The 19,883-nt window shown below is 38.0% G+C and overlaps 1 protein-coding gene across 1 annotated transcript in view; it reads left to right on the top strand.

The window, feature by feature from the left end:
• LOC138259722 (mucin-2-like) overlaps positions 1–19,883 on the top strand; it is a 256,782-nt gene that overhangs the window by 87,461 nt on the left and 149,438 nt on the right. The window contains exons 16-20 of the mRNA XM_069207617.1: positions 798–926; positions 7,125–7,253; positions 10,970–11,098; positions 14,800–14,928; positions 18,630–18,758. Coding sequence (XP_069063718.1) covers positions 798–926; positions 7,125–7,253; positions 10,970–11,098; positions 14,800–14,928; positions 18,630–18,758 — 645 coding nt within the window. The remainder of the gene's footprint in view (positions 1–797; positions 927–7,124; positions 7,254–10,969; positions 11,099–14,799; positions 14,929–18,629; positions 18,759–19,883) is intronic.

Raw genomic sequence — 19,883 nt, 5'->3', positions numbered from 1 at the left:
TTAACTTAGAAATCGTGATGAGTAGTTTTACTATTGTTTTTACAAGTATAGGCCTAAAATTGCAAAAATCAAGATCATCCATGACAGAAATCAAGGAGTTGAGTTGAGGGAGTTACTATAGATATTAAGCACCACTTAATTTCTTTTTCTCTATTTTCTTCTGCATCTTAAGAACTTTGCACTTCTCTTGCATCTTTGAATGTTTGATTAGAGCAAAAGCCCAAGTTGCCCAGTTTCAAGATTTACCAGACTATTCGCTAGTCTCATACTGTCTCTGGATCAAAACAGCTGCAAGAGAAGAATCAAACAGCTAGCATAGACAGAGGAGGAAAATACCCACAAAACAAGATAAATGCCCGGAACAGGAGAAAATAATGTCATGTTTCCATTCAGAGAGTAATAGTTTCAGGGAAGCAGGGGTTGCAGAAGGAACACTTATGATGCCATCAAAGTGTAGATTCACAGATCCATTCCTCTCTTGTGTCTTTGAACATTTGTTTAGAGGCAGAATTTCAGGCAACAGATGTCCGAAGATTACATAACCTTTAAACTTCTGTCACTCAGCCTTTGAACTTCAAACACAGCAGTGATAGAGAGTAATAATAACTCAGATGCCATATGGCTGTTCTACAGACAGGGTCTTCATGTAAGCAGATTTTTCAGTAGCGGCAGTTCAACTATGTGCATAGTCCATGATCCAAAGTTTGCTCCTCAGAGGGTGAAAGTTTATTTTCTAGTCTTTATCTATTGATTTCATGTATAACCTTTGTACATGAGGACTCTGCTCTTTCATACAGGTCATGAAACAACTACGACAAATTCTACTAACATCTCTGCAGCACCAAGCATCACAGCCAGCCCAACAACTATGTCAACCATGGTGACTAATCAAACCACTCCTACATATTCTACCACCACCATTTCAGGTAATGCTTTGCAATCACATTGATGTATTTTTATAATATCACTCAAAATACACATACTTAGGGGTTCCACAACTGCTTAGTGCATTATTTCCAAAATCATGTTTTCAGTCAGCATTTCAATTGGCATCCTATTCAAGCAAAGGAATTCTGAAGATAATTACATACGTAAAAGTATTTAGGTTGCACCTTCAAAGATGAAACAATGGAAGGCATCTATCTTTGCAACTGTTACAATTATATAATATGAGAAAAGCACAGAAAGCACTTATTTTTATTCTTAAATCTTACCTACAAGAGGATTATTCTCTACCATGCGGACTGCACGACTCTCATATTTTAATTTATATGTTAATAATTTTTTAGGCAAAAGTAATGTCATTGCGGTGTCTGCTGAAGTGAATTATTATTACAGAGCCAACCATATTTTATAAGATTTTACTTCAAATTTGCAAAGCGCAGTGAAAGCATAAGTTTCTGCACAGATCTTCCTGTGTACGTGAGGGGGGTTCTGATACAAAGAGAGCAATGATTTCATTGGCAACACGATATAAGGCAGGATTTGAATGTTTTGTCCCCAGTTTACCACCACTGTGAGAGTTCCCTCCTTCTGCTCCATATTTATCCTCTCCTTCATGGTCAGGGTCTTATGGAAGTGTCAGGGGAAATAAACTAAGTCATTTCATTCCCTGTTGAGAGGATCTTCACTTGTAACTAGTCCACAATCTGAGGCTATTTAGAAAACATGAGAACTCTATAAGATCCACCAGCCTTCGACAGTGAGGTTGTGATATGAGCAGTTGTAAGTTCATGGGATCTGATACTTTAAGCATACGAGAAGTGACCACAATAACCTGAGTCAAATTGCCATCCTTTTGCTGCTGTAGTAATTTGTTATACACTAGGTGTTGGAAAATGGGTTATTGGTAAGGGCAGGTAGGTACCTACACCTAGTAACAAGCCACCAACCTCCACTTAGGTACAGTTAGGTCTCAGTAAATTAGTCCCAGCTCAACCCTTGGTAGCTTGGCAACGAGCGTCAAGGCTTAACTTAGGAGACAGTGTGTAAAGCATTCAAATATCACAAAACAGTAATTAAATAAAACACAGGAAACAGTTTAAAAATCCAAAACCAATTAATAAAAATAGTTTATATTTTTATCTTTAAAATGACACAAAAACGAATAAAATCGGATAAAGGGAACCGGAGATATGAATTTTTAAAGAATTATTATTTTTCTAGCGCTTAGAAACAAAAAGCGCCAATCGGGTCATCTGGTTGCACCTCGACCGGGGCAAAGTCAAAGTTTCAGGCCGACTGCGATGGAGCCCTGCTCGGCTACAAGTCGCGGGAGGCCTCAGTTAAAAAGTTACCTTCTGACTTAGTCTTTATTTTGAAGATTTTCTTCAGCGGGACGAACCTGCCAGTCGAATCCGACCTCCTGGAGCCCTTGTCCGGATACGCGATGCTGGATTCCTCGGTGGAGATTTTTACCTTCGGACTTAGTCGTTTTTTCGAGGTGAAAATCCTTTGACCGGGGTAAACCTGGATCTTGATCCGACGTCCGTGGAGCCCTTCTCGTATACGATGGCTGGGAGGTCCCGGTCAACTTTTTACCTTCGGACTTAGTCTCTTTTTCGGAGATTTATCTTTACCGGGACGAACCACCAAGTCAGGCCGGGTCGCGGTTGAGGCAAGCCGGCTAGAATTTCCGCGGCGGGTCGGTCCCTCTCTGGAGCTTTTTTACAAAAATTCTCAAATCTTCTCCAAACTTCTGGGGCTTCACCCAGATGTTCTTTTAAGGTTCTTTTGGGGTCCACAGCTCACCCCAAGGGTCCAGAAGTTCTGTGATGGACCTTGGGGGGTGCGGACTTCAACTCCCAGAATGCATCTGGCGCAAACTCCTTTTTGGCCACTGGACAGTGGTCAGCTGGTCACTTTTCAGGAGTTGGTGCAGGGGGACTCTGGATAGCAATTTTTCACCTGTAGCAAACAGGGAGTCCCTCCTTGAACCAGTTGAAGCCAGGCAAAGTCCTTCTTGTGGTGAAGCCCAAGTGTGCAGCTGGAGCAGTCCTTCTGAGTGCAGGTTCCAGGTGCAGGCCAGGGGTCCAGCAGGGCAGTCCTTCTTCTCCTTTAGTTCTTTTCTTCTTGAAATCTGGCGGGGATCTGAGGTGTGGGGGCAGGTCTGCCAGTTTTATCCTTGCTCCTGGGTGAAAAGCAGGGGGGTCCTGGTTCTCCAATCAGGTACAGGGTCGTTCCCCCTGTGATGACTACTTCCTGGGAAGTGTGGCAAAAATCCATCCCAAAAGGCAACATTCTCTAAAAATCCAACATGGCTGAATCTGATTTTTGGAGGTTACATCTGGCTGAGCCAACCCACTGGTGTGGCTAAAAATCATAAACACACCCCTCTCCTGCCCTCTCCTAATCTAATCAAGGGGGCACCTAGTTGTCTGGGGTTGCAGGATGTGGGGGTGTTGCTGGTTGCTCCAAATGTCCTTCTCTGCCTTTGAAGACCAGTTTGGCAGCCCTCCCCCTTCCTGCCTCACCATCTGCTAAGGGGAGATTCTCTCCCACAAGCACATTCCTTTGTGTGAAGCCAGGCCACTTCACACCTCATCAAGGCAGCTTTGACTAAGCTGCTGCAGGCTGGCCAATCAGAGCACAGCAGCAAAAACAATGCAGGGCTGAAATTGGCAACTTTTTAGGTAAAGTCTAAAACTCTTTACCTGAACAAGTTATATTAAATCCAACAACTGGAAGTTGTGGGATTTATTACAACAATTAATTTGATACCAAATTCATGGTATGCAACATTTAAGGAGACTTTAAAATTTAAAATAAATCTCCCCATTCTAGCCTATGAAGGCCATTTACTTCAATGAGGGAAAAACGAATTTGGCTGTTTTTACCTCACCAGGGTTTATAAATCTATTTTTATAAAGTCCCTGCTTATAGTTACATGGCACCCAGCCCTAGGGGCACATAGGGCACACCTTAGGGGTGACTTATATGTAAAAATAAGGTAGTTTAAGACTTTGGAACTACTTTTAATTCCAAAGTCTAATTTGCATATAACTTTAATTTAAAAGCAGCCAGCAAGGCAGGCCTGCCATTAAAATGACACTGGGCACCTCAGCAATGCACCTAGGTGTGCACCACCTATGCTGTGGTCCCTAAACCTACATGCCCTACCATATACTAGGGACTTATAGGTAGGTTAACTTAGCCAATTATATTTAGCCTAATTTGCATATCCATTTTACACAGAGCACCGGCCCTGGGTAAGCAGTACCCAGGGCACAGCCAAGAGTCAGTAACCACCAGTACCTGTCCAAAAAGTGTGGGGGTGATCAGGGCAAAAAAGGAGGACTTTCCTACACTAGGTAAGCAGAGACTAGCAATGATTAGTCATAACAAAGCAAATTAGCCACACTGGCAGAAGAACAAAGGAGCTAAACTCTTGTGACATATCATGCAGAAGAAGTTTCTGCAACTCACTGTCTTATCCTGAAAAACCTGGAGTTGCCCATATCTATTAGATCCAAAGGTGTTTGTTGTTATTGGTGGCCAAAAATCCATATGACCAAGTCCTTAAAGTTGTGACGCCTAAACATTCTGGGAAGAAATTCAATGTAGTTTAAGTTTAAGACCACTACTTGTGTCAACAATGACTGATTGTGATCTCTCCAAGAATCTGGGTGAAGGTTGACTTTGCTCACTTCAACTGCCAGTTTACTCAGATTCCATGCTAGTCCCAGCAAGTGGTGTTACTAACAATGAAAAGAAATTTGTAGAATATGTGATTTGAAAACAGTTTTATGTACAAAATACAAGGTAGAAACTTACTTCCATGATTAAACACCATCTGCACAGAAGATATCTTTGGATGGAAATCCATATCAGTGAAGTAATCTTAATTGTGACTCATAATTAAACACCGTCCTCAAGAAGCATATCCTTGGAGGGAAATGCACTTCAGTGAAGTAATCTCAATTGTGCTCCAAGAAAGACACACTTTTGCCAAGGACAATTCATTGTTCTGCTAACAGAACCATTCTCAGATGCAACTAAGGAGGATTTTGGTTTGGATCATTTATGAATACTTCACAAGAGGGTCACATCACATTGTGCTATATGTAAATTGATTTTTCACTCAGATAAGATTTATTATAGATTTCAGTAAGGACCTTGTTGAAAAATAAATTACTAAAAAAATAATTGTATTAAAACCATTCAACTCGGTATTATATATGTGCTTCAAACCCAGTCTGAGTCAGGATAACACAGATCTTGGATCTATAAAAGCATCAATACTATCTGATTCATCATCCTTCCTCTTTTCTATTCCAGCGAACCTGTAGCAAATTGACCTTGGCTTTGACATCCATCCTGGAAGTGAATATAATAGATTTATTTATTTTTCCAAATTGTTCAAATAGTTTTCAATATACTATTCCTTTCATACTATTGAAATGTAGCATTTCATGACTGAGTTAGATAACTAGTGCTGAGTCTGCTTCTTCAAACTGAGAAGTTTCTCATCTTTTCAAAGGTTTTCTAGTATCGGAGTGAACTTTCATAAACTGGTTTGAACTTGTCATCAATCTGACAATCATCTTCCTAGTGCTTGTTGCATGAATCACAATAGAGGGAGTGTGCTCCACATATGCATTGTTGCCTCTGCACTTGTCTACTAACCACACCTAATGTTTACACTAGGTGTATTAGTGGCCAATGGAGACTTAACGTACTTGTGGAAATACTCATTCAAAATATTGTCAAGGCGTTACATAGTGTACACATGCCAGGTAGTAGTGTAAAACGCCTATAAGACTACATACTTCTAAATAAAAACAGAGTGTGGCAACATTGCAATCTGCCAGCATTCTAATGCATGTTCTTACAGATGATGAGATCTGGGATAAACTTAAGTTATTCATCCATCTCTGTTTCCTCTTGCAAACAGAATACTCAAATTGCAGTAGGACTTAGTAGTGGGAGTGTTACTGTGAGTATGTGTCTCCTATGGGTTACTCTCTTGTTAGTTGAAAATATTATTTACCCTGGTAGCAGTCAGATGTAGTCAGGTGAATGCTTAGTGCCCCTCTCAATTGTGACCAGGTTTTTATAATATATGTAGTGATTTACCATTTGTATATATTTGTTTTCTCATCCCTTTGTGTTTCTATATGTTTTGTATAATCTGTGCCTGCTGTGATTGATTTAGAAGTTTTACCGCTTGCTTTTTGGTCAGGATTGATTTCAGGACTTATTTTCTTGCCACCATTCTCCGACTGCTCTTTGAGACATAATCATTTTCCTGTCTGAGCACTATATTTAGTAGGGTCTGGTGAAATATTGTGGGAGAAGCTTTAGTCCTTTCTGACTTTTAATCATTATTTAAATTAGAAATCGTGATGAGTAGTTTTACTACTGTTTTTACAAGTATAGGCCTAAAATTGCAAAAATCAAGATCATCCATGACAGAAAGCAAGGAGTTAAGTTGAGGGAGTTACTATAGATATTAGGCACCACTTAATTTCTTTTTCTCTATTTTCTTCTGCATCTTAAGAACTTTGCACTTCTCTTGCATCTTTGAATGTTTGATAAGAGCAAAAGCCCAAGTTGCCCAGTTTCAAGATTTACCAGACTATTTGCTTGTCTCATACTGTCTCTGGATCAAAACAGCTGCAAGAGAAGAATCAAACAGCTAGCATAGACAGAGGAGGAAAATACCCACAAAACAAGATAAATGCCCGGAACAGGAGAAAATAATGTCATGTTTCCATTCAGTGAGTAATAGTTTCAGGGAAGCAGGGGTTGCAGAAGGAACACTTATGATGCCATCAAAGTGTAGATTCACAGATCCATTCCTCCCTTGTGTCTCTGAACATTTGTTTAGAGGCAGAATTTCAGGCAACAGATGTCCGAAGATTACATAACCTTTAAACTTCTGTCACTCAGCCTTTGAACTTCAAACACAGCAGTGATAGAGAGTAATAATAACTCAGATGCCATATGGCTGTTCTACAGACAGGGTCTTCATGTAAGCAGATTTTTCAGTAGCGGCAGTTCAACTATGTGCTTAGTGCATGATCCAAAGTTTGCTCCTCAGAGGGTGAAAGTGTATTTTCTAGTCTTTATCTATTGATTTAATGTATAACCTTTGTACATGAGGACTCTGCTCTTTCATACAGGTCATGAAACAACTACGACAAATTCTACTAACATCTCTGCAGCACCAAGCATCACAGCCAGCCCAACAACTATGTCAACCATGGTGACTAATCAAACCACTCCTACATATTCTACCACCACCACTTCAGGTAATGCTTTGCAATCACATTGATGTATTTTTATAATATCACTCAAAATACACATACTTAGGGGTTCCACAACTGCTTAGTGCATTATTTCCAAAATCATATTTTCAGTCAGCATTTCAATTGGCATCCTATTCAAGCAAAGGAATTCTGAAGATAATTACATACGTAAAAGTATTTAGGTTGCACCTTCAAAGATGAAACAATGGAAGGCATCTATCTTTGCAACTATTACAATTATATAATATGAGAAAAGCACAGAAAGCACTTATTTTTATTCTTAAATCTTACCTACAAGAGGATTATTCTCTACCATGCGGACTGCACGACTCTCATATTTTAATTTATATGTTAATAATTTTTTAGGCAAAAGTAATGTCATTGCGGTGTCTGCTGAAGTGAATTATTATTACAAAGCCAACCATATTTTATAAGATTTTACTTCAAATTTGCAAAGCGCAGTGAAAGCATAAGTTTCTGCACAGATCTTCCTGTGTACGTGAGGGTGGTTCCGATACAAAGAGAGCAATGATTTCATTGGCAACACGATATAAGGTAGGATTTGAATGTTTTGTCCCCAGTTTACCACCACTGTGAGAGTTCCCTCCTTCTGCTCCATATTTATCCTCTCCTTCATGGTCAGGGTCTTATGGAAGTGTCAGGGGAAATAAAGTAAGTCATTTCATTCCCTGTTGAGAGGATCTTCACTTGTAACTAGTCCACAATCTGAGGCTATTTAGAAAACATGAGAACTCTATAAGATCCACCAGCCTTCGACAGTGAGGTTGTGATATGAGCAGTTGTAAGTTCATGGGATCTGATACTTTAAGCATACGAGAAGTGACCACAATAACCTGAGTCAAATTGCCATCCTTTTGCTGCTGTAGTAATTTGTTATACACTAGGTAAGCAGAGACTAGCAATGATTAGTCATAACAAAGCAAATTAGCCACAGTGGCAGAAGAACAAAGGAGCTAAACTCTTGTGACATATCATGCAGAAGAAGTTTCTGCAACTCACTGTCTTATCCTGAAAAACCTGGAGTTGCCCATATCTATTAGATCCAAAGGTGTTTGTTGTTATTGGTGGCCAAAAATCCATATGACCAAGGCCTTAAAGTTGTGACGCCTAAACATTCTGGGAAGACATTCAATGTAGTTTAAGTTTAAGACCACTACTTGTGTTAACAATGACTGATTGTGATGTCTCCAAGAATCTGGGTGAAGGTTGACTTTGCTCACTTTAACTGCCAGTTTACTCAGATTCCATGCTAGTCCCAGCAAGTGGTGTTACTAACAATGAAAATACATTTGTAGAACATGTGATTTGAAAACTGTTTTATGTACAAAATACAAGGTAGTAACTTACTTCCATGATTAAACACCATCTGCACAGAAGATATCTTTGGATGGAAATCCATATCAGTGAAGTAATCTTAATTGTGACTCATGATTAAACACCGTCTGCAAGAAGCATATCCTTGGAGGGAAATGCACTTCAGTTAAGTAATCTCAATTGTGCTCCAAGAAAGACACACTTTTGCTAAGGACAATTAATTGTTCTGCTAACAGAAGCATTCTCAGATGCAACTAAGGAGGATTTTGGTTTGGATCATTTATGAATACTTCACAAGAAGTTCACATCACATTGTGCTATACGTAAATTGATTTTTCACTCAGATAAGATTTATTATAGATTTCAGTAAGGACCTTGTTGAAAAATAAATTACTAAAAAAATAATTGTATTAAAACCATTCAACTCGGTATTATGTATGTGCTTCAAACCCACTCTGAGTCAGGATAACACAGATCTTGGATCTATAAAAGCATCAATACTATCTGATTCATCAAACTTCCTCTTTTCTATTCCAGCGAACCTGTAGCAAATTGACCTTGGCTTTGACATCCATCCTGGAAGTGAATATAATAGATTTATTTATTTTTCCAAATTGTTCAAATAGTTTTCAATATACTATTCCTTTCATACTATTGAAATGTAGCATTTCATGACTGAGTTAGATAACTAGTGCTGAGTCTCCTTCTTCAAACTGAGAAGTTTCTCATCTTTTCAAAGGTTTTCTAGTATCGGAGTGAACTTTCATAAACTGGTTTGAACTTGTCATCAGTCTTACAATCATCTTCCTAGTGCTTCTTGCATGAATCACAATAGAGGGAGTGTGCTCCACATATGCATTGTTGCCTCTGCACTTGTCTACTAACCACACCTAATGTTTACACTAGGTGTATTAGTGGCCAAAGGAGACTTAACGTACTTGTGGAAATACTCATCCAAAATATTGTCAAGGCGTTACATAGTGTACACATGCCAGGTAGTAGTGTAAAACGCCTATAAGACTACATACTTCTAAAAAAAAACAGAGTGTGGCAACATTGCAACCTGCCAGCATTCTAATGCATGTTCTTACAGATGATGAGATCTGGGATAAACTTAAGTTATTCATCCATCTCTGTTTCCTCTTTCAAACAGAATACTCAAATTGCAGTAGGACTTAGTAGTGGGAGTGTTACTGTGAGTATGTGTCTCCTATGGGTTACTCTCTTGTTAGTTGAAAATATTATTTACCCTGGTAGCAGTCAGATGTAGTCAGGTGAATGCTTAGTGCCCTTCTCAATTGTGACCAGGTTTTTATAATATATGTAGTGATTTACCATTTGTATATATTTGTTTTCTCATCCCTTTGTGTTTCTATGTGTTTTGTATAATCTGTGCCTGCTGTGATTGATTTAGAAGTTTTACCGCTTGCTTTTTGGTCAGGATTGATTTCAGGCCTTATTTTCTTGCCACCATTCTCTGACTGCTCTTTGAGACATAATCATTTTCCTGTCTGAGCACTATATTTAGTAGGGTCCGGTGAAATATTGTGGGAGAAGCTTTAGTCCTTTCTGACTTTTAATCATTATTTAACTTAGAAATCGTGATGAGTAGTTTTACTATTGTTTTTACAAGTATAGGCCTAAAATTGCAAAAATCGAGATCATCCATGACAGAAATCAAGGAGTTGAGTTGAGGGAGTTACTATAGATATTAAGCACCACTTAATTTCTTTTTCTCTATTTTCTTCTGCATCTTAAGAACTTTGCACTTCTCTTGCATCTTTGAATGTTTGATAAGAGCAAAAGCCCAAGTTGCCCAGTTTCAAGATTTACCAGACTATTCGCTTGTCTCAAACTGTCTCTGGATCAAAACAGCTGCAAGAGAAGAATCAAACAGCTAGCATAGACAGAGGAGGAAAATACCCACAAAACAAGATAAATGCCCGGAACAGGAGAAAATAATGTCATGTTTCCATTCAGAGAGTAATAGTTTCAGGGAAGCAGGGGTTGCAGAAGGAACACTTATGATGCCATCAAAGTGTAGATTCACAGATCCATTCCTCTCTTGTGTCTTTGAACATTTGTTTAGAGGCAGAATTTCAGGCAACAGATGTCCGAAGATTACATAACCTTTAAACTTCTGTCACTCAGCCTTTGAACTTCAAACACAGCAGTGATAGAGAGTAATAATAACCCAGATGCCATATGGCTGTTCTACAGACAGGGTCTTCATGTAAGCAGATTTTTCAGTAGCAGCAGTTCAACTATGTGCATAGTGCATGATCCAAAGTTTGCTCCTCAGAGGGTGAAAGTGTATTTTCTAGTCTTTATATATTGATTTCATGTATAACCTTTGTACATGAGGACTCTGCTCTTTCATACAGGTCATGAAACAACTACGACAAATTCTACTAACATCTCTGCAGCACCAAGCATCACAGCCAGCCCAACAACTATGTCAACCATGGTGACTAATCAAACCACTCCTACATATTCTACCACCACCACTTCAGGTAATGCTTTGCAATCACATTGATGTATTTTTATAATATCACTCAAAATACACATACTTAGGGGTTCCACAACTGCTTAGTGCATTATTTCCAAAATCATGTTTTCAGTCAGCATTTCAATTGGCATCCTATTCAAGCAAAGGAATTCTGAAGATAATTACATACGTAAAAGTATTTATGTTGCACCTTTAAAGATGAAACAATGGAAGGCATCTATCTTTGCAACTATTACAATTATATAATATGAGAAAAGCACAGAAAGCACTTATTTTTATTCTTAAATCTTACCTACAAGAGGATTATTCTCTACCATGCGGACTGCACGACCCTCATATTTTAATTTATATGTTAATAATTTTTTAGGCAAAAGTAATGTCATTGCGGTGTCTGCTGAAGTGAATTATTATTACAGAGCCAATCATATTTTACAAGATTTTACTTCAAATTTGCAAAGCGCAGTGAAAGCATAAGTTTCTGCACAGATCTTCCTGTGTACGTGAGGGTGGTTCCGATACAAAGAAAGCAATGATTTCATTGGCAACACGATATAAGGCAGGATTTGAATGTTTTGTCCCCAGTTTACCACCACTGTGAGAGTTCCCTCCTTCTGCTCCATATTTATCCTCTCCTTCATGGTCAGGGTCTTATGGAAGTGTCAGGGGAAATAAAGTAAGTCATTTCATTCCCTGTTGAGAGGATCTTCACTTGTAACTAGTCCACAATCTGAGGCTATTTAGAAAACATGAGATCCACCAGCCTTCGACAGTGAGGTTGTGATATGAGCAGTTGTAAGTTCATGGGATCTGATACTTTAAGCATACGAGAAGTGACCAAAATAACCTGAGTCAAATTGCCATCCTTTTGTTGCTGTAGTAATTTGTTATACACTAGGTAAGCACGGACTAGCAATGATTAGTCATATCAAAGCAAATTAGCCACAGTGGCAGAAGAACAAAGGAGCTAAACTTGTGTGACATATCATGCAGAAGAAGTTTCTGCAACTCACTGTCTTATCCTGGAAAACCTGGAGTTGTCCATATCTATTAGATCCAAAGGTGTTTGTTGTTATTGGTGGCCAAAAATCCATATGACCAAGGCCTTAAAGTTGTGACGCCTAAACATTCTGGGAAGAAATTCAATGTAGTTTAAGTTTAAGACCACTACTTGTGTCAACAATGACTGATTATGATCTCTCCAAGAATTTGGGTGAAGGTTGACTTTGCTCACTTCAACTGCCAGTTTAGTCAGATTCCATGCTAGTGCCAGCAAGTGGTGTTACTAACAATGAAAATAAATTTGTAGAACATGTTATTTGAAAACTGTTTTATGTACAAAATACAAGGTAGTAACTTACTTCCATGATTAAACACCATCTGCACGGAATATATCTTTGGATGGAAATCCATATCAGTGAAGTAATCTTAATTGTGACTCATGATTAAACACCGTCTACAAGAAGCATATCCTTGGAGGGAAATGCACTTCAGTGAAGTAATCTCAATTGTGCTCCAAGAAAGACACACTTTTGCTAAGGACAATTCATTGTTCTGCTAACAGAAGCATTCTCAGATGCGACTAAGGAGGATTTTGGTTTGGATCATTTATGAATACTTCACAAGAAGTTCACATCACATTGTGCTATACATAAATTGATTTTTCACTCAGATAAGATTTATTATAGATTTCAGTAAGGACCTTGTTGAAATTTTTTTTTTTTTTTAAATAATTGTATTAAAACCATTCAACTCGGTATTATGTATGTGCTTCAAACCCACTCTGAGTCAGGATAACACAGATATTGGATCTATAAAAGCATCAATACTATCTGATTCATCATCCTTCCTCTTTTCTATTCCAGCGAACCTGTAGCAAATTGACCTTGGCTTTGACATCCATCCTGGAAGTGAATATAATAGATTTCTTTATTTTTCCAAATTGTTCAAATAGTGTTCAATATACTATTCCTTTCATACTATTGAAATGTAGCATTTCATGACTGAGTTAGATAACTACTGCTGAGTCTGCTTCTTCAAACTGAGATGTTTCTCGTCTTTTCAAAGGTTTTCTAGTATCGGAGTGAATTTTCATAAACTGGTTTGAACTTGTCATCAGTATGACAATCATCTTCCTAGTGCTTGTTGCATGAATCACAATAGAGGGAGTGTGCTCCACATATGCATTGTTGCCTCTGCACTTGTCTACTAACCACACCTAATGTTTACACTAGGTGTATTAGTGGCCAAAGGAGACTTAACGAACTTGTGGAAATACTCATCCAAAATATTGTCAAGGTGTTACATAGTGTACACATGCTAGGTAGTAGTGTAAAACGCCTATAAGACTACATACTTCTAAATAAAAACAGAGTGTGGCAACATTGCAACCTGCCAGCATTCTAATGCATGTTCTTACAGATGATGAGAACTGGGATACACCTAAGTTATTCATCCATCTCTGTTTCCTCTTGTAAACAGAATACTCAAATTGCAGTAGGACTTAGTAGTGGGAGTGTTACTGTATGCGTCTCCTATGGGTTACTCTCTTGTTACTTGAAAATATTATTTACTCTGGTAGCAGTCAGATGTAGTCAAGTGAATGCTTAGTGCCCCTCTCAATTGTGACCAGGTTTTTATAATATATGTAGTGATTTACCATTTGTATATATTTGTTTTCTCATCCCTTTGTGTTTCTATATGTTTTGTATAATCTGTGCCTGCTGTGATTGATTTAGAAGTTTTACCGCTTGCTTTTTGGTCAGGATTGATTTCAGGACTTATTTTCTTGCCACCATTCTCTGACTGCTCTTTGAGACATAATCATTTTCCTGTCTGAGCACTATATTTAGTAGGGTCCGGTGAAATATTGTGGGAGAAGCTTTAGTCCTTTCTGACTTTTAATCATTATTTAACTTAGAAATCGTGATGAGTAGTTTTACTATTGTTTTTACAAGTATAGGCCTAAAATTGCAAAAATCAAGATCATCCATGACAGAAATCAAGGAGCTGAGTTGAGGGAGTTACTATAGATATTAAGCACCACTTAATTTCTTTTTCTCTATTTTCTTCTGCATCTTAAGAACTTTACACTTCTCTTGCATCTTTGAATGTTTGATAAGAGCAAAAGCCCAAGTTGCCCAGTTTCAAGATTTACCAGACTATTCGCTTGTCTCAAACTGTCTCTGGATCAAAACAGCTGCAAGAGAAGAATCAAACAGCTAGCATAGACAGAGGAGGAAAATACCCACAAAACAAGATAAATGCCCGGAACAGGAGAAACTAATGTCATGTTTCCATTCAGAGAGTAATAGTTTCAGGGAAGCAGGGGTTGCAGAAGGAACACTTATGATGCCATCAAAGTGTAGATTCACAGATCCATTCCTCTCTTGTGTCTTTGAACATTTGTTTAGAGGCAGAATTTCAGGCAACAGATGTCCGAAGATTACATAACCTTTATACTTCTGTCACTCAGCCTTTGAACTTCAAACACAGCAGTGATAGAGACTAATAATAACTCAGATGCCATATGGCTGTTCTACAGACAGGGTCTTCATGTAAGCAGGTTTTTCAGTAGCTGCAGTTCAACTATGTGCATAGTGCATGATCCAAAGTTTGCTCCTCAGAGGGTGAAAGTGTATTTTCTAGTCTTTATCTATTGATTTCATGTATAACCTTTGTACATGAGGACTCTGCTCTTTCATACAGGTCATGAAACAACTACGACAAATTCTACTAACATCTCTGCAGCACCAAGCATCACAGCCAGCCCAACAACTATGTCAACCATGGTGACTAATCAAACCACTCCTACATATTCTACCACCACCACTTCAGGTAATGCTTTGCAATCACATTGATGTATTTTTATAATATCACTCAAAATACACATACTTAGGGGTTCCACAACTGCTTAGTGCATTATTTCCAAAATCATGTTTTCAGTCAGCATTTCAATTGGCATCCTATTCAAGCAAAGGAATTCTGAAGATAATTACATACGTAAAAGTATTTATGTTGCACCTTTAAAGATGAAACAATGGAAGGCATCTATCTTTGCAACTATTACAATTATATAATATGAGAAAAGCACAGAAAGCACTTATTTTTATTCTTAAATCTTACCTACAAGAGGATTATTCTCTACCATGCGGACTGCACGACCCTCATATTTTAATTTATATGTTAATAATTTTTTAGGCAAAAGTAATGTCATTGCGGTGTCTGCTGAAGTGAATTATTATTACAGAGCCAATCATATTTTACAAGATTTTACTTCAAATTTGCAAAGCGCAGTGAAAGCATAAGTTTCTGCACAGATCTTCCTGTGTACGTGAGGGTGGTTCCGATACAAAGAAAGCAATGATTTCATTGGCAACACGATATAAGGCAGGATTTGAATGTTTTGTCCCCAGTTTACCACCACTGTGAGAGTTCCCTCCTTCTGCTCCATATTTATCCTCTCCTTCATGGTCAGGGTCTTATGGAAGTGTCAGGGGAAATAAAGTAAGTCATTTCATTCCCTGTTGAGAGGATCTTCACTTGTAACTAGTCCACAATCTGAGGCTATTTAGAAAACATGAGATCCACCAGCCTTCGACAGTGAGGTTGTGATATGAGCAGTTGTAAGTTCATGGGATCTGATACTTTAAGCATACGAGAAGTGACCAAAATAACCTGAGTCAAATTGCCATCCTTTTGTTGCTGTAGTAATTTGTTATACACTAGGTAAGCACGGACTAGCAATGATTAGTCATATCAAAGCAAATTAGCCACAGTGGCAGAAGAACAAAGGAGCTAAACTTGTGTGACATATCATGCAGAAGAAGTTTCTGCAACTCACTGTCTTATCCTGGAAAACCTGGAGTTGTCCATATCTATTAGATCCAAAGGTGTTTGTTGTTATTGGTGGCCAAAAATCCATATGACCAAGGCCTTAAAGTTGTGACGCCTAAACATTCTGGGAAGAAATTCAATGTAGTTTAAGTTTAAGACCACTACTTGTGTCAACAATGACTGATTATGATCTCTCCAAGAATTTGGGTGAAGGTTGACTTTGCTCACTTCAACTGCCAGTTTAGTCAGATTCCATGCTAGTGCCAGCAAGTGGTGTTACTAACAATGAAAATAAATTTGTAGAACATGTTATTTGAAAACTGTTTTATGTACAAAATACAAGGTAGTAACTTACTTCCATGATTAAACACCATCTGCACGGAATATATCTTTGGATGGAAATCCATATCAGTGAAGTAATCTTAATTGTGACTCATGATTAAACACCGTCTACAAGAAGCATATCCTTGGAGGGAAATGCACTTCAGTGAAGTAATCTCAATTGTGCTCCAAGAAAGACACACTTTTGCTAAGGACAATTCATTGTTCTGCTAACAGAAGCATTCTCAGATGCGACTAAGGAGGATTTTGGTTTGGATCATTTATGAATACTTCACAAGAAGTTCACATCACATTGTGCTATACGTAAATTGATTTTTCACTCAGATAAGATTTATTATAGATTTCAGTAAGGACCTTGTTGAATTTTTTTTTTTTTTTTAAATAATTGTATTAAAACCATTCAACTCGGTATTATGTATGTGCTTCAAACCCACTCTGAGTCAGGATAACACAGATATTGGATCTATAAAAGCATCAATACTATCTGATTCATCATCCTTCCTCTTTTCTATTCCAGCGAACCTGTAGCAAATTGACCTTGGCTTTGACATCCATCCTGGAAGTGAATATAATAGATTTCTTTATTTTTCCAAATTGTTCAAATAGTGTTCAATATACTATTCCTTTCATACTATTGAAATGTAGCATTTCATGACTGAGTTAGATAACTACTGCTGAGTCTGCTTCTTCAAACTGAGATGTTTCTCGTCTTTTCAAAGGTTTTCTAGTATCGGAGTGAACTTTCATAAACTGGTTTGAACTTGTCATCAGTATGACAATCATCTTCCTAGTGCTTGTTGCATGAATCACAATAGAGGGAGTGTGCTCCACATATGCATTGTTGCCTCTGCACTTGTCTACTAACCACACCTAATGTTTACACTAGGTGTATTAGTGGCCAAAGGAGACTTAACGAACTTGTGGAAATACTCATCCAAAATATTGTCAAGGTGTTACATAGTGTACACATGCTAGGTAGTAGTGTAAAACGCCTATAAGACTACATACTTCTAAATAAAAACAGAGTGTGGCAACATTGCAACCTGCCAGCATTCTAATGCATGTTCTTACAGATGATGAGAACTGGGATACACCTAAGTTATTCATCCATCTCTGTTTCCTCTTGTAAACAGAATACTCAAATTGCAGTAGGACTTAGTAGTGGGAGTGTTACTGTATGCGTCTCCTATGGGTTACTCTCTTGTTACTTGAAAATATTATTTACTCTGGTAGCAGTCAGATGTAGTCAAGTGAATGCTTAGTGCCCCTCTCAATTGTGACCAGGTTTTTATAATATATGTAGTGATTTACCATTTGTATATATTTGTTTTCTCATCCCTTTGTGTTTCTATATGTTTTGTATAATCTGTGCCTGCTGTGATTGATTTAGAAGTTTTACCGCTTGCTTTTTGGTCAGGATTGATTTCAGGACTTATTTTCTTGCCACCATTCTCTGACTGCTCTTTGAGACATAATCATTTTCCTGTCTGAGCACTATATTTAGTAGGGTCCGGTGAAATATTGTGGGAGAAGCTTTAGTCCTTTCTGACTTTTAATCATTATTTAACTTAGAAATCGTGATGAGTAGTTTTACTATTGTTTTTACAAGTATAGGCCTAAAATTGCAAAAATCAAGATCATCCATGACAGAAATCAAGGAGCTGAGTTGAGGGAGTTACTATAGATATTAAGCACCACTTAATTTCTTTTTCTCTATTTTCTTCTGCATCTTAAGAACTTTACACTTCTCTTGCATCTTTGAATGTTTGATAAGAGCAAAAGCCCAAGTTGCCCAGTTTCAAGATTTACCAGACTATTCGCTTGTCTCAAACTGTCTCTGGATCAAAACAGCTGCAAGAGAAGAATCAAACAGCTAGCATAGACAGAGGAGGAAAATACCCACAAAACAAGATAAATGCCCGGAACAGGAGAAAATAATGTCATGTTTCCATTCAGAGAGTAATAGTTTCAGGGAAGCAGGGGTTGCAGAAGGAACACTTATGATGCCATCAAAGTGTAGATTCACAGATCCATTCCTCTCTTGTGTCTTTGAACATTTGTTTAGAGGCAGAATTTCAGGCAACAGATGTCCGAAGATTACATAACCTTTAAACTTCTGTCACTCAGCCTATGAACTTCAAACACAGCAGTGATAGAGACTAATAATAACTCAGATGCCATATGGCTGTTCTACAGACAGGGTCTTCATGTAAGCAGGTTTTTCAGTAGCGGCAGTTCAACTATGTGCATAGTGCATGATCCAAAGTTTGCTCCTCAGAGGGTGAAAGTGTATTTTCTAGTCTTTATCTATTGATTTCATGTATAACCTTTGTACATGAGGACTCTGCTCTTTCATACAGGTCATGAAACAACTACGACAAATTCTACTAACATCTCTGCAGCACCAAGCATCACAGCCAGCCCAACAACTATGTCAACCATGGTGACTAATCAAACCACTCCTACATATTCTACCACCACCACTTCAGGTAATGCTTTGCAATCACATTGATGTATTTTTATAATATCACTCAAAATACACATACTTAGGGGTTCCACAACTGCTTAGTGCATTATTTCCAAAATCATGTTTTCAGTCAGCATTTCAATTGGCATCCTATTCAAGCAAAGGAATTCTGAAGATAATTACATACGTAAAAGTATTTATGTTGCACCTTTAAAGATGAAACAATGGAAGGCATCTATCTTTGCAACTATTACAATTATATAATATGAGAAAAGCACAGAAAGCACTTATTTTTATTCTTAAATCTTACCTACAAGAGGATTATTCTCTACCATGCGGACTGCACGACCCTCATATTTTAATTTATATGTTAATAATTTTTTAGGCAAAAGTAATGTCATTGCGGTGTCTGCTGAAGTGAATTATTATTACAGAGCCAATCATATTTTACAAGATTTTACTTCAAATTTGCAAAGCGCAGTGAAAGCATAAGTTTCTGCACAGATCTTCCTGTGTACGTGAGGGAGGTTCCGATACAAAGAAAGCAATGATTTCATTGGCAACACGATATAAGGCAGGATTTGAATGTTTTGTCCCCAGTTTACCACCACTGTGAGAGTTCCCTCCTTCTGCTCCATATTTATCCTCTCCTTCATGGTCAGGGTCTTATGGAAGTGTCAGGGGAAATAAAGTAAGTCATTTCATTCCCTGTTGAGAGGATCTTCACTTGTAACTAGTCCACAATCTGAGGCTATTTAGAAAACATGAGATCCACCAGCCTTCGACAGTGAGGTTGTGATATGAGCAGTTGTAAGTTCATGGGATCTGATACTTTAAGCATACGAGAAGTGACCAAAATAACCTGAGTCAAATTGCCATCCTTTTGTTGCTGTAGTAATTTGTTATACACTAGGTAAGCACGGACTAGCAATGATTAGTCATATCAAAGCAAATTAGCCACAGTGGCAGAAGAACAAAGGAGCTAAACTTGTGTGACATATCATGCAGAAGAAGTTTCTGCAACTCACTGTCTTATCCTGGAAAACCTGGAGTTGTCCATATCTATTAGATCCAAAGGTGTTTGTTGTTATTGGTGGCCAAAAATCCATATGACCAAGGCCTTAAAGTTGTGACGCCTAAACATTCT

Source organism: Pleurodeles waltl, chromosome 9, assembly GCF_031143425.1.
Source record: "Pleurodeles waltl isolate 20211129_DDA chromosome 9, aPleWal1.hap1.20221129, whole genome shotgun sequence".
Lineage (NCBI taxonomy): Eukaryota > Metazoa > Chordata > Amphibia > Caudata > Salamandridae > Pleurodeles > Pleurodeles waltl.
Note: the sequence above shows the minus strand (reverse complement) of the source record. Positions and strands in the feature narration are given on the sequence as shown.